The 14,764-nt window shown below is 34.6% G+C and overlaps 1 protein-coding gene across 8 annotated transcripts in view; it reads left to right on the top strand.

Moving 5' to 3' along the window:
• Positions 1–13,924, top strand: part of LOC114324400 (calcitonin gene-related peptide type 1 receptor-like) — a 553,725-nt gene extending 539,801 nt beyond the window's left edge. For 6 of the 8 annotated variants that reach the window (XM_050649000.1, XM_050649001.1, XM_050648998.1 and 3 more), the window contains 2 exons: positions 922–1,023; positions 10,906–13,924. In XM_050649000.1, coding sequence (XP_050504957.1) covers positions 922–990 — 69 coding nt within the window. In that variant the 3' untranslated portion in view covers positions 991–1,023; positions 10,906–13,924. The remainder of the gene's footprint in view (positions 1–921; positions 1,024–10,905) is intronic. The other 2 variants (XM_050649003.1, XM_050649002.1) reach the window with 1 other exon arrangement.
• The last annotated feature ends 840 nt before the right edge of the window (positions 13,925–14,764 follow it).

Genomic DNA, 14,764 nt, shown 5'->3' with positions numbered 1-14,764 from the left:
AATTAGAGACGTCCAAATGCTTATCAAGAATACATCAGTGGACCGAGTAAAACAGTATACGTAATTATCTTGGAACAATAGTATACGAACAATGGGATCACCCCCAAAAAGTAAAATGTAGAATAGTGAAGGCTAGGAGTGCATAAAACATGTCCAAACTCTTTAAAAGGCACAACCTTAATCTGGAGATAAAAATAAGGCTCCTATTATGTTATATCTTCTCAATATTATACTACGGAGTTGAATCCTGGGCACTCACTGAAGCGATGGATTAAAAACTTAAAGCCTTCGAGATGTGGCTATTTAGGCGAATCCTAAGGATATCATAGACGAGCAAGATAACCAACGAGACCGTACTACGGAGAATGGGGAAAGAAAGGGAAGTGATGTATACGATTAAAAGAAGAAAGTTAGAATATCTCGGACACATAATGAGAAACGGCACTAAATACAGATTAGCCTCCTTCTTTCTTATACTCTTTCAAAAGTAAAAAAATAAAAATCTTATATTGTAAAAGGTATATTTAAAATCCCTAAAAATGACAACAAAATGTTTTCGGAATCAATATTCCATCGTCAGTGTTATCACAGATTTACATGCTTTAAGCCACAAAAGTGTAGTTTTCTATTTTGATTTCTCTCGTCCTGTTATATATATTATAACATACCTATATTATAGTTAAATATGATTCTGGTCAAAACATGAAGGAAAATCTTGTTCATCCTTAATCTGTCGTTTCCTATTAAATCGATATAGTCCACCAATGCTACGTTTGATTTGATATACAATTAAAAATGTACAGGGAATTGCACGGGTTTTTAAAGTATAATATTTGATTTAACCCTCATTCCTATTAAAAAATGTTATGGTTAAGGATTAATAACTATTTTAAGAAAAATAATTGTAAATATTTTGCACAGGTGTCGGCATCGGACTATGATCGTAAAGCATCAGAAGTGGACTGGATGCTAAGGATGATTGTGGAATAATATACATATTATATATACATAGATGTTATCTTTGTAAGAACTTATTTTATATACATGGTGTTTGGTAGAATTCATAATATCAGTGTATTCATAAAGCTTTTGCGAAGCTTTCTGGGAAAATTTTATAGACACATTAAATAAAGGAAAACAGAAAAAAATTGAAAGGTCATTGTGTACTTATATATTTAAAAAAAAGAGTTTATTGTTGCTTGCTGCGTTGTTATAATTGTCTATTCATAAGTAATGTATTATTGAGAGCATTAGCTATATTATCTTCTTCTTTAGTCTGCTCCCATAAGTTCTCCTCTGTTTTGTGCTATTTGGTGCCAGTTTCTCCCCATTTTTGCTTTGAGGTCGCCTAGCTATCGTTTTTGTGGTCTTCCTTTACTACGACTGTGATCGCGTGGTCTCCAATGTACAATGTTTCTCGTCCGCCTTTCGATGTTTTGCCGTGGCACTTATCTTGTCCAGTTTTATTTCATTTGCGGACATCTTCCAAATACATCTTTCACCTTCATCCTGCTTCGCATGTCCTCATTTCGTGTACGTTCCCTCAATATAGAATATGTTCCTAACATAGATTTATTGGTATCTTTTTGTTTTTCAACACATCACTGAGTCTTTCTAATGCTGCTCAAGTCATTCGGATTCTTCTAGTTATCTCTTCCGTTTGATTCTGTTTGCCTAGTTTGATCGTGTGACCTAGAATATATTTTTCGACACTTTCGATCTCACTTCCATCTAAGTTGATTGTGATATTTTGGTTAGTCATTACTGTTGTCTTATTTAAATTCATTTTTAAACCGATTTTCTCAGATTCTTGTTTAAGTTCCTTTAGCTTGTAAATTACTTCTTCTGTATTTTTGCTTATGAGTACTATCATCTGCAAATCTTAGGTGACTTAAAAATCTGTTATCAATTTTAATTTCACGTTGTTCCCAATTTAACTTCTTGAACACATCTTCTAATGCGAGAGTAAATAATTTTGAAGAGATTATCTCCCTGTCTAACTACTCTCTCCGCTCTTATTTTACTTGTTGTTAGACCTTCTGATACATTTATTTGCATAGTTGCATTATCGTATATGTATTTTGGGAGTATTCTATACCTATTTGGAATCAATTCTTGCGTTATTCGTTCCTTCTAATACGGTTCAGAGTTCTATGGAATCGAATGCCTTATTGTAATCCACAAATGCCAAATGAAGAGGTTCAGTTTATTCGTTATACTTTTCGATAAATGTTCTTATTGTCTGTAGATGGTCTATGGTACTATAACCTTTGCGGAACCCCGCTTGTTCAACAGGCTGGTAACTATCAAATTTATTTGATAGCCTGTTGGTAATTATTTTAGTAAGCAGTTTGTACGGATGTGGTGACAGGCTTAGGGGTCTGTAATTTTCGAGTTTGTGTTTGTCTCCTTTCTTATGTAGTAAAAGTACCTGCGCATTTTGCCAAGAAGTTGGAATAGCACCCTCATAGCGGCACTTGTACTTTAAGATTTTAACTGCCTCCAAAATAGTTTGACCTCCGGCTGTAATCATCTCCTTTATTATTCCGTCATGTTCAGGAGTTTTTCCATTTTTCATCTGTTTTAAGGCAGTTATAACTTCCTCGTTAGTAATTTCTGGTAGTTTTTCAGATCGTACATTTAGTATTTTTCGTTCCATATTGTGGGTTTCGGGTTTTACTACATTGTACGAGTGTAATTCTGTATAATAATCTTTAACAATGTTTACTATCTGGTTTTTGTCGTTTATGATGAATCCATTTACTTTTTATCTAATGTACTTGTTGTCGGCCTTTGCTATTAAAATTTTTAAAACTTTCGTACTCCTGTTTTTCTCTATAATATTTTAAATTTTTTCGGTATTGTTGTTCCTGATGTTCTTGTTCTTATTGCTTTATTAAGTTCCTTATATTCTAGTGGGTTTCGATCTATGCTTGTGTCTTTAATTATCTGTTATTTCTGTTTTGAATTATTATTTTTCGGTTTCGGCATCGTATGGGTTTTTTGATCGCAGTGATTATACTCGTTCTTAAAGGTAATTTATAATAAAAAATTCAGAAGTAAAGTATCCAGACAGATTTTTTTAACATAATAAACGCCTGTAGAAAAAATTTAAGGTACTCAAGGGAGTGCAGACAGAAGTGAAAACTTCTTGCGAAGTAAGCGCCTTCGAGTACACATTTTATCCCTCCTACAACCACTATATAACTTCGGTAACTCATACGCACTTCAACCTATAGTATATAAGTTATTAAAATCTCGCCGTAGCGATGACGGTCATGAGTTCAATGTTTTTCCCCATCCAAAAGTGCACAACGTCGCTAAAGAAGTTTTCACTTCAAAATATTTGTTTTGTCATTCTGCTTTATTTAAGGTAAGAGTAAGGGGAGTTTCTTTCTGAGTGTATTTTTATTATACATTCATATTTGCCCTTAATATAACTTAGCACTTCACTGCTAGCTTCGCACTTCATTAAATTACTAATATTTTCATAATATCGTAATAATACTAATGATTTTTCTATTGATTCTTTTGTGATATTTTAATGTGGGTATTTACGATTCTATCCATCAAGATTGAATTATTGTTGGTATATGTACTTCTAAAGTAACAGAATAAAAGACTTTTATTGACTTATTTTTTATAAAAAAATTTAACAATGGCTTCCAATCTGAAGGTCGACAAATATATATTTAGAATAAATAAATTTTTATTTTATTAATGCGTTATATACACACTTTATTACAGTTAACTGATAAAATTGCAATAGAACGAGGAGTACGACAGGGCGGTACTTTATCTCCACTGCTATTCAATGTTTATTCTGAATGGGTATTTAAGGAAGTTTTCCGATGGTGGGTGTTAACGAAATCAATTAAAAATAAGTTTAAACAACGAACAGTAATATTTATTTTATTTTTAGTTAAAATGCGTGCTTATTCGTCTCGTAAGAGGGTTGTTTATTGTTTTGGGGCAGCGAGGGTGCGTCTGAACTGCCTGCTTGCTGTGACGATACTGCCGAAACCACAACACGGCCATCATGTTTGCGGTTTTACAATATGTCTAGAAAAGGCAATAAATTACTACATCTGGCGTTTTAAAACCTCAGAATCTTTCTGTAGTTTTAAGAAACGTCTTCAAATGCATTTCCAAAGTGCGTTGACATAAGGTCTGATAAGGTAATTAATGTATGGGGAATTCAGTTTGTTAAACTGAACACATCAAAAACATATGGTTAGGGATACACTTCGTTTCGTAAAACTTCTTAGCATCTGGTTTGTATATTAAATGTGAACTTTATATGACCGTTTTGAGAAAAGTTATTAAAAAATAAATTTAGCAAAAATAGTAATTAAAGCGTCTCGCCACAGAAGCTTTAAATGGTTGTGCGAAAGGAATATTTATAGACGGTGAACGGTTGAATAACATTAGATGTGCAGATGGCACTGATAATCTAAATTATTTACAGATGTTAACAAATCGCATAACAGACGTTTGCAACAGATACGGACTAGCTCTTAACATAAAGAAGACCAAATTTATGACAATTAGTAAAAAAACAATAGTAAAAGTTACAATCAACCAACAGAATATCGAAAGAGTCAAGCAATATACATATCTGGACACCAATTTAAATAGCTAATGGGACCACTCAACAGAAATTAAACAGCGAATAATAAAAGCAAAACCAGCATTCGTTAGAATGAGACCCATTTTCAACAGTCGAGATATATCATTAAAAACAAAATACTGTCTGTTGAAATGCTACATATTCACAGTTCTGCTCTACGAAATGGAAGCGTGAACACTAACTGTTGCATCTATGGATCGGCTCGAAGCTTTCGAAATGTGGAGTTATAGGCGCATCTTACGTATATCCTGGGTTGACCGAATTACTAATGTGGAAGTCCTGCGTAGAATAGAGAAAGAGTATGAAATTCTCATGACCATCAAAACTAAAAAATTAGAATATCTAGGATATGTAATGAGAAATCAAGAACGTTACGGCCTTCTGATTCTCCAAGGGAAGGTTTTTTTTCATTTTATTAAGTGCAAATTTACAATCTACTCCAATTACAACACAGAGTATTTAGCAAATAGTATCAAAGTCTTGAATCCTGGCATGCTTTGGGCACCATCCATCGATGGTTCTCCAATACACCTAATCAGTTAGGTCCTCTGGCCATGTCCTTTTCAGTCTTCTTCCCACAAGTGGCGGCTGGTAGAGTTGTTGAATAGTTTGACTTTCATGGACGAAATTTCTTTCTTGGGCTTTGTTTGCCTGTAGTTTAATAACATCTTCGATGAATGGTATCCCAAGGTCATTATGGATAGTTATATTGGAAACGTACCATGGTGCATTCGCTATCATGCGCAGCGTCTTTGATTGAAAAGTTTGCAGTATTTTAGTGTTGCTCGGTTTGCTGCATCCCCATAACTCTATACCATAACTCCATATCGGCTTTAGTATAATTTTGTATAATAATACTTTGTTTTCTAATGATAACTGGGATTTTTTACCTAGCAGCCAATACATTTGTCTGACTTTTAAATTTAGTTGAGCTTTCTTGGTTTTGATATGATTCTTCCATGTCAGCTTTCGGTCCAAATGGAGTCCCAGGTACTTGACAACTTATTTTAAGGGTATAGGAATGTTTTTAATATGAACCTGTGGACAGTCGATCCTTCTTGTTGTGAACGTAATTTGTGAAAACTTTTCACCGTTTACTTTAATCTTCCATTTTGTTAACCATGTTTGAAGTGAATTTAAATAGTTTTGCAGTTTGTTAGAAGCTCTATCTGGGTTATCGTCTGATGTAAGGATTCCTGTATCGTCTGCAACTGTGGCCATAGTAATGTCATCATCAGCAGGTATATCAGCAGTGTAAAGGAGATAAAGGAAGGGACCGAGGACACTACCTTGAGGTACTCCGGATTGTATAGGATGATATTTGAAAAGTGAGGTATTTACTTTGATTTGGAAAAATCGCTCGCTCAGATATGATTTTAATATCAGGTATATTTCATTAGGCATATTCTTTTTCACTTTATACAACAGGCCTTTATGCCACACATTATCAAATGCCTTTTCCACATCAAGGAATACTGCCGCACACATTTTCTTTCCCTCTAAAGTTTCTTTTATATAATTTACAATCCTATGGCACTGCTGTATTGTTGAGTAGTTCTGTCGAAAGCCAAATTGATGGTCAGGTATTATGTTATTTATGTTTATTCTTTCGAAAATTCGGACTAAAAGAAGTCTTTCGAAAATTTTTGACATTATTGGTAGAAGGCTTGTAGGACGATAGGAGGAGGGTTCTGTAGGCGGTTTGCCCGGTTTCGCAATCACAATTATTTGTGCGTATTTCCATTGAATAGGAAAGTGACACAGTCTTATCATGCTGTTATATACAATAGTTAGCAGGACTATCGCTTTTCTAGGCAAATGCTTTAGTACATCACCATTAATTAAATCATAACCTGGAGCCTTATGAGGGTTTATTTTATTTATCACCTTCCAGATCTCTGTTGGTGTACATGGTTTCAGTGGTAGTGATAATTGACAAGGAGCGTTGAGAAATGTGTATACTTCTTCATCTTCAGCATTGACTTCTGTATGTAGACTAAATACCTGGGCGAGGTGTTGTGCTAATGTGTTTGATTTTTCTTCATCAGTTTTTGCCCAGCTTAGATCCGATTTTCTAATTGGTGGAATAGATGCTATTGGTCTCTTGAATTTTTTGGTCGCTTGCCATAATGAATGGTCATTAGGTGTTAGGTTGGAGATGTTGGAGATCATTACGGGCCTGGATTAAAGCTGTACGCAGTTGATGTGTTAACCGATTTAATTGTGTTTTATCCCGGGGATTCCTTGACCGCTGCCATTTGGCTCTAGCTCTTCTTTTTTCATTTAAAATTTCTTTAATTTGTAAAGGAATGTTATGATCATGGGTGGTAATTTTTTTATCATCTGGAGTTGACTTCCATGCAGCATCTTGTATTACTTTAGTTAAATGTTGCACTGCTTTTTCTATTTCATGGGGTTCTTTAATTCGATGTTTTAGGTTTATATTTGTGTTAATAATAGCTTTAAATTGTTCCCAGTTGGTTCTTTTATTGCAGAGTTTTGCCACAGGTTCCTTCCATATTACAGTTGTACTTAATGTTATGATTATTGCGGTGTGATCTGAACTTAAATCAAGACTGGGTTCTATTTTGTAATGTATATTTGAGATACCTTTGATAACGGCAAAGTCTAGCAGGTCAGGAATCCTGTTTTGATCGGTCGGCCAATACGTTGGCTGACCTGTCGAAAGGAAGTTTAAATTATTTCTCTGCGAGCACGCCAATAAATTTCGACCCTTTGGTGTATAAGCCTCGATCCCCATATGGTGTGTTTGGCGTTCCAGTCTCCAGCTGCTATAAATCGGGGTCCTAGTTCTTGAAAAAAGGTCTCGTATTCTTCAATTGATATGGAGTGTCTAGAAGGACAGTAAATTGCTGCAATGGCAAGTGACCATGTAAATGTTTCTATTTTTAGTATGGTTCCTTGTATTTTAGGTGTGACGTAATTTTATAGGAAATAGTGTTTAATAGAAGATTTAATAATAATTGCTGTTCCTGCGTGAGCAGTTCCATCAGGATGATGAGTAAGGTACGTTGTGTATAAAGGGATTTTTACTACTGTTCTTTCGGTTGAGTGTGATTCTGAGATGAGAAGAACATCTAATTTATTTACTTTTAAAAATGCTGTGATTTCCTGTACATGGTTTGGTAGCCCGTTGGCGTTCCAGGCGGCTATTCTAATTGATGGAGCCATTAATTCGTTATTTTACTAATGACTGTTGTTAGCATGTTCAGGATCATGCTATTTTGGTTCAGAAGTTGATTAAATAGATTTTTTCATTCATTTAAGAAGTTTGTCATCATGTGTGTTAAATCTTCACCATTATTTGGTCTGTTGATGTTTCCTGAGATTACTTGAGCATAATTGATTCCATTTTGCGCATATTGTTGAGTCATTTGGTGCAGTGCTGGATTGGGATTTATGTATCCTTGTGTGTTTCTAGGTCCAGTTGTGTCGTTATTCCTGTTCTTTGCTTTTAATAAGTCTCGATAAACAGTGCAGCCTTTATAGTTCACTGAGTGGTTGCCCCTGCAAAGGGTACATGTTGCAGGTGTGTCTTTCGGCTTTGTGCAACTTTTGGTGTCGTGTGATCCTCCACATTTAACACATTTATAAGGTTTATAACAGTATGACTTAGAGTGTCCGTATGCCTGACATCGAGTGCATTGCACAATGGTGTTCTTGTGTTTCGGAGCTTCTACTCTAATTCTGGTATTGTATATAAATTCCACATTAAAAGCTTTATTATTGTTGTTTTTTGGTTCCAAATCGACGAAAAATAATGGTAGGGGCTCTTTTGTTACTCTGTGCCGGATGTTTAAAACATTTCTGACTGTGTGGCCTTGCCTTAATAATTCAGATTTTATTTGGTCTAAGGGTATAGAATGGTGTAAACCTCTTAGGACGACTCTATATGCTCTTTCTTGTTTGAGTTGATAGCTATGGTGTACTATTTTTTCTTCTCTCATGTAATTTATTATTTTCCTATAAGAATCAGGTGCTTTAGCATTTATTTTAACAACATTTTCAGGAAGAGTGGTAGTATAATATGTTTCATCTTCAGTAACTTGCGCTATAGAGTCAGTCATTGCTTTGTAGTCTATTACTCCGTAAACATAAATAGGGGGTGGCTTGGGATCTTTCGTTTGGGTATTTGGGTTGTCATCGTTTCTTTTACTGGTATGGATTTGGTTTGTATCTGCGTTTTCTTCTGAGAGAGTTTGAAACCTATTAGATGGGCTTACTGAAGCACCTTGCTCAGTAGTTTCTGCTATTTTTCTACGTTTTCTTTTTGATCTCGACTCTTTTAGTTGTTGCCACGGACAAACATTTGCATCACTTTCCATGTTTTCATCGTCAATTGATGAGGACGGTAGGGAATAATCTATTCCTTCTTCGAAAGTTTTTGAGTGTATCTCTGGCTGTGGAGGAACTGAGTTTTGGCTCATTTGAGGTAAGGATAAATTTTGGAAATTAGATGGATGAGTGTACATATTTGGAAGAGGTGGGAATTGATTTTGATAATAGTGCATCATGTCTGCTGATACAGAGTTGTGTTGTTGCATATATTGATGATTTGGTTGCATTGGTATCATTGTATTTGACGGTTGATTCATTTGTGCATTATATATATTGTTGACTGGACTGGATCCGTTCCCATTTCCAGCCAAAAACATTTTTATAAATGGATGATTAATATTTCTTGTCTAGTGCAATTGAGTCGCACCCAAGAATAATAAAATAAAAATATTTAAAAATAAATTGCTGATAAAAAGTCTATATAGTCTTTGTGTAATTCTAATTCTAATTAATAGTCTATTTGGACACTTTGAATTTGGCAAACACTTACCCAGCTAGTGGATAGTGTAATGTTCTTGCTGGACCACTTTCACTATTTTTAAACGATGCTAATTCACTATTTTTGAGGTATTAGTACTCAACAAACAATGGCTGATGTTTGCCATATAGTGGGTCAACTGCACTACCCAAGGGAAGGTAAATGGTAAAAGAGGACCGGGAAGAAGACGCATTTCCTGACTTCAAAATTTACGAAAATGGTATAACACGACTACCACCGAACCATTCTGCGATGCGATTAACAAAGTCAAGATAGCCATGATGATCGCCAACATCTGGAACTGGTAGGCATTTTAAGAAGACGGTATACCTGATACTCGTTTACTCAGCGGTTCGAGTTACCTCGCGGGCACCTGCGTCCGTGACCTATCTCAATGTACCGTAACTTGTACATAAACATCATTTTTAAATAAAAGAAATGGGAAAAGTTTAAGTTTGTTTTGTTCGGGGGAAACTTAAAGTAAGAGTAGTGTCATCGTTGCAACCCCCAACGTCACAATAGGAAGCTTGTTATGGTAGGGGAGCCCAAGCGGGGATTTTTGCTGTTACTCGAGCGCGTCAGATTATCATATGGGGAGAAACCTGGTATCCTGCAGATGTACCTCTACCATATTTTGGCTCTTAACACAGGGGAGTTCGTTAAGGGATGCCCGAAAAAAAATCTATCCTTAAAAATACTCGAAATTGTCAGATTAACATAAGGTAAGTTAAGTACATGCAAAAGAGTGTATATTTCAAAAATCTGACAATTTGAGCGGGGCGTAAGGAAATGGGTGAGTCAAAAAGTTTCACAAAAAAAAGCAAATATTTCGCGAAATGAACGTTAAATCGAAAAACTAAAAACTACATGTTCAATATTTTTTAAAAATCTGTCGAATGATACCAAACATAAACTCCCACGAAAAAGGGTGGGGGGTAAATTTAAAATTTTAAATACAAATGCCGCGATATTTCCCAAAATAAACATCAGATCGAAAAACTGCGCAATACACTTATTCTATATTTTTAAAAAATCTATCGAATGGTACCAAACACGACCCCCACGGAGGTGGGGTGGGGGGTTACTTTAAAATCTTAAATAGGAGCCCCAAATTTTTATTACAGATTTGGATTCTCTACGTAAAAATAAGCAACTTTTATTCGAAACATTTTTTCGAATTATGGATAGAGATGGCGCTATAATCGGCAAAAACGATTGTTGGAAATGGAACATTAAATAAAAAAATGGCAATTCCCCACTAAAATGAAAAATTTTACTTAACTTTTTTTGGTTTTAGGACCTAATAATCACAACCCAATAGGTCCCCACAGCGCTCGAGTGACTGCACATTTAGCATACTTTGCTCCCCTACCATTATTATCATTTTTGTTATAAAGTACGAATGTGAGCATTTATTTATTAAGTATTTCTGTTTTAGTACGTGAAATCCACCTATCAAACTAATGGCAGAGAAAAAGTATGACTAGGACACCTGGCTCGCAGAGCCTCTCAGTGGGTACCTGATAGAAGGCGTTCTTCAGTCATGGTGAAAAATAACGAAGACAGCGCTGAACCTTCGGCTCAATGTGTATAGAATATTATTTAGGTATTAAATAATACAACATGATACAGTTTACTGGACTGGCGTTGTAAACGAACTAGATTCTAGTAAAAACTATGAGGGTCGTTAACAGTGTATAGTTTAAGTCAAAGAAAGAAACTTGTTCATTTTAAAGATTGTTTAAAGTATTTTATTTACATCTTCTTCTTAACGTGCCCTATCAAGTCCCCATGACGTTGGCGATTAACATGGCAAAACTGTCTCTGTCTCGAGCTCTTCTAAATAGTTGTTCTGCTTTCTTTGTTCCTGTTCACTCTCGGATATTCTTCAACCAAGAGGCCTGTTTTCTACGAATTTCTCCGCGTGCTTTGATTTTACCCATCATATTAAGTTGAAGAGTATTATATCGGTCTCCCCTTTCTACGTGTCCAAAATAGCCCATCTTTCTACATTTGCTCTCTTAAAGACTTCTACATTTGTCAGCATAGCCGTCCATGGTATTTTTAGTGTACCTCTGTGCAGCCACGTTTCAAAAGCCTCCAAACGATTAATGGTGGAGATTTTTTTTGTTCATGCTTCGACACCGTATAAGAGAAGTGACCAAATGTAACATCTAATCATGCGCTTTCGAAGTTGAAGTTGCAAATTATTATTACAGACAAATGACCTCATTTTTAAAAAAGTTGATTCTACATGAAGAGTACAGGGGAAAAATAAGGAATGTCACATTTTATACATATTGAGATAAACACCAATAAAGGTTTAATTCATATGATACCTAAAAACTATTTAGGAGATTCTTAACAGAATTCTAGCAATTTTTATTCTATAATCGTGATTTATTATTAATCTATATTAACTTATTAATTTAATAATGCACCAAAAAACTGTTGATATTCCTTATTTTTGTTCAGTGGCGTGCGGATAATCCGGGTCCTTCATCTGGATATAAAATTTTTAGAAAATTTATATAGACGGATTTTTCTGATTATTTTTCTCAATCGATAAGCTAGTCGATAGTACTCTATTTTTGCTGCCACATGGCGAGAAAAGCCAAAAATCATGAAAAAATGACATTCCTTGTTTTTCCCCTGTACTCTTCACATATTATCTCTTTATCTAATACTTCAACGTCGGAATTAATAGATCGACAGATCTACAACAAGTATAAGAAGAAGAAGATCTCTTTATCTGGGTCTATTTGTTCAGTAATATGGCAAGCAAGATATTTAAAACTGAGTACTCTTTGAATCATATGACCATCAACATATAACTGTGAATCTTGATGTGCCAAACGGCATGTATAAACGGCATAAACACCATGTATTTTGTTTTTGAACAGTTTATGTTTAGGCCAAACTCTCTTTCCACTGTGTCAATCGCATTTAAAAGGCATTGTAATCCATTAATGTCATCACATAAAATCACTGTATCGTCTACATATCTGATTGTATTTATCAGAATTCCATTAACTTTCACACCCCATTCCAAATTATGCAGCGCTTCTTTAAATAATATTTTATCTGAATATAAATTGAACAATAATAGGGACAGTAACCCTGTCCGCTTTGTATTTTACCTGTTTCTGTTGACTTTCCATTTATGCAATCTGTCGCTGTTTGACGCCAGTATAATTTTTCTATGATTCGGACATCTTGACTATCAACTCCTTTATCCTTTAATATTTTAATTAATTTGTGATGCTTTATTCGATCAAAGGCCTTTTCATGGTCAATAAATTTAGCAAAGACGTATTTCCTTTGATCCCGGCATTTTTGCAATAATACAATTAGTGCAAAGAGTTCGTCCCAGGTTCCCAGTCCATTTCTGCAGTCAAATTGCGTTTAATCCTGGTCTTCTTCATATTTATCTTTGATTCTACTGTGGACTATCAGTCTGTAATAAGGTTTATCATTCTATAATCGCTACAGTTTTTCGGACGTTGTTTTTTGGTAGGATTATGAATTCCGAATTTAATCAATCTTCAGGGATATTACCAGTCGAATAAACATGATTGAAAATTTTGACCAGTATTCTAATGTTTTCCTCATTAATGAGCTTGAACAACTCTGTCGGTATGTGGTCAGGATCAACGGCTTTTTCATTACTGTGTTTTTCATTAAACTATTCTAATTACTTGCATTTATACTCCATCCATTTTTCTTTAGCTACCTTTATTTTTTGTGTAATTAGTTTCTGTTTTTCCTTATATTCTGTCTTGTTACCTTTCAGTTTTCTTCTCTGCTCCATTAATTCCAGGATTTCATCAGTCATCCATTGTTGTTTTTTGTGCCTGTGTATCATTTTTGTATATTTTTTCATTACTTTCAAGGTAAGATCTTTAAACGTGCTCCAAATTCCCGTATTGTTTTCATTTGTTGAATTATTTAGCTGATTATTTAGGTAATTTTCTATTAGCGTTTTGTTGGATGCTGAGATATGTATGTAATTTTGGTGTTTTGGACTTTTTTGAGCTTCACTTTGATGTCGGCTATTAAAGGGTTATGATTTGAACCGCTATATACACCAGAATATGTCGTTGCTCTCTTACACATCTAACTCATATACATCATTTTAATTAACTATCCTAGGTAAATCGTTGAATAACTTGAATAAATCAAATCACGTCAGAGAAAAATTTCATTGTTTGAATAATAGCCTTTCTGAATATTCAACATGTCAATAACAAAATATGCTTTCTTTAAAGTGAACACAGTTGGTAATAATATAATGTAACAAACACAAATAGTTAATTACTTGCTGTACTTATAATGTTAAGGTAAAATGTAAACTGCTAACAGCTAATGATATTTTGTGTACTGATTATTTTGTATATGGATCAACAACATTAGGAAAAATATTTCATAATGAATGTCAATAAAAAGTATTTATTTATTGTTATGTATTTGTTCCCCACATGTTAATATCGGAATAATAATAATTTATTATAGGGCACAAACATGGATAGTAATCACAAAAAAGAAAATGAATATACTCAGAGTCACCCAACATGCGATGAAAAGAGCAATGCTAGGCATATCACTTCTTAAGGACAGGAAAACGATTAGAAAATTGAAAGAGAAGTACCGAAAATGGGGTTTGGAAATGAGCATGGAGAAAACTGAATACCTTGAAGTCGGAGGTGATACTGAAGACTTAGAATTAGAAGGGGAATACATAAAAGGATGTGATGAATTTAAATATCTAGGTTCTATTTTTGACAAAAACTCCACATGCGATCAAGACATAGAATATCGAATAAGTCAAGGAAGAAAAGCTGTAAAACAGCTGAATGGCATTTGGTGGAGTACAGGAATGCAAAATCAGACAAAGAAAAAAATCTACCAAACTATCGTGGATGGAATTGTCCTGTACAACTCGGAAGTGTGGGAAGTAAAAGACCGACAAAATAAAAGACTTCAAGCTTTAGAAATGGACGCGCTTAGAAGAAGCTGCAGAATATCTAAACTGCAGCATATCCCAAACGAAGAAATAAAAGAAAGAATGAAAGTAAAAAAGGATATTATAGACAGAATAGAACAAAAAAGATTAATATGGTACGGGCATGTACAGAGAATGAGGCCAACAAGATGGCCCAAAAAAATGATCCAGCATGCACCACCCGAGAGAAGAAAAAGAGGCAGACCGAAGAGAACATGGATATAAGATGTAGAGAAAGCAATGAACCGTAGACAACTCAAAGAGGAAGATATTCGTGACCGAAAAGCATGGCGAA

This window comes from Diabrotica virgifera, chromosome 4, assembly GCF_917563875.1.
Source record: "Diabrotica virgifera virgifera chromosome 4, PGI_DIABVI_V3a".
NCBI classification, from domain to species: Eukaryota; Metazoa; Arthropoda; class Insecta; order Coleoptera; family Chrysomelidae; genus Diabrotica; species Diabrotica virgifera.
The sequence above is the reverse complement of the archived record's forward strand: the minus strand, read 5'-3'. Positions and strand labels throughout refer to the sequence as shown.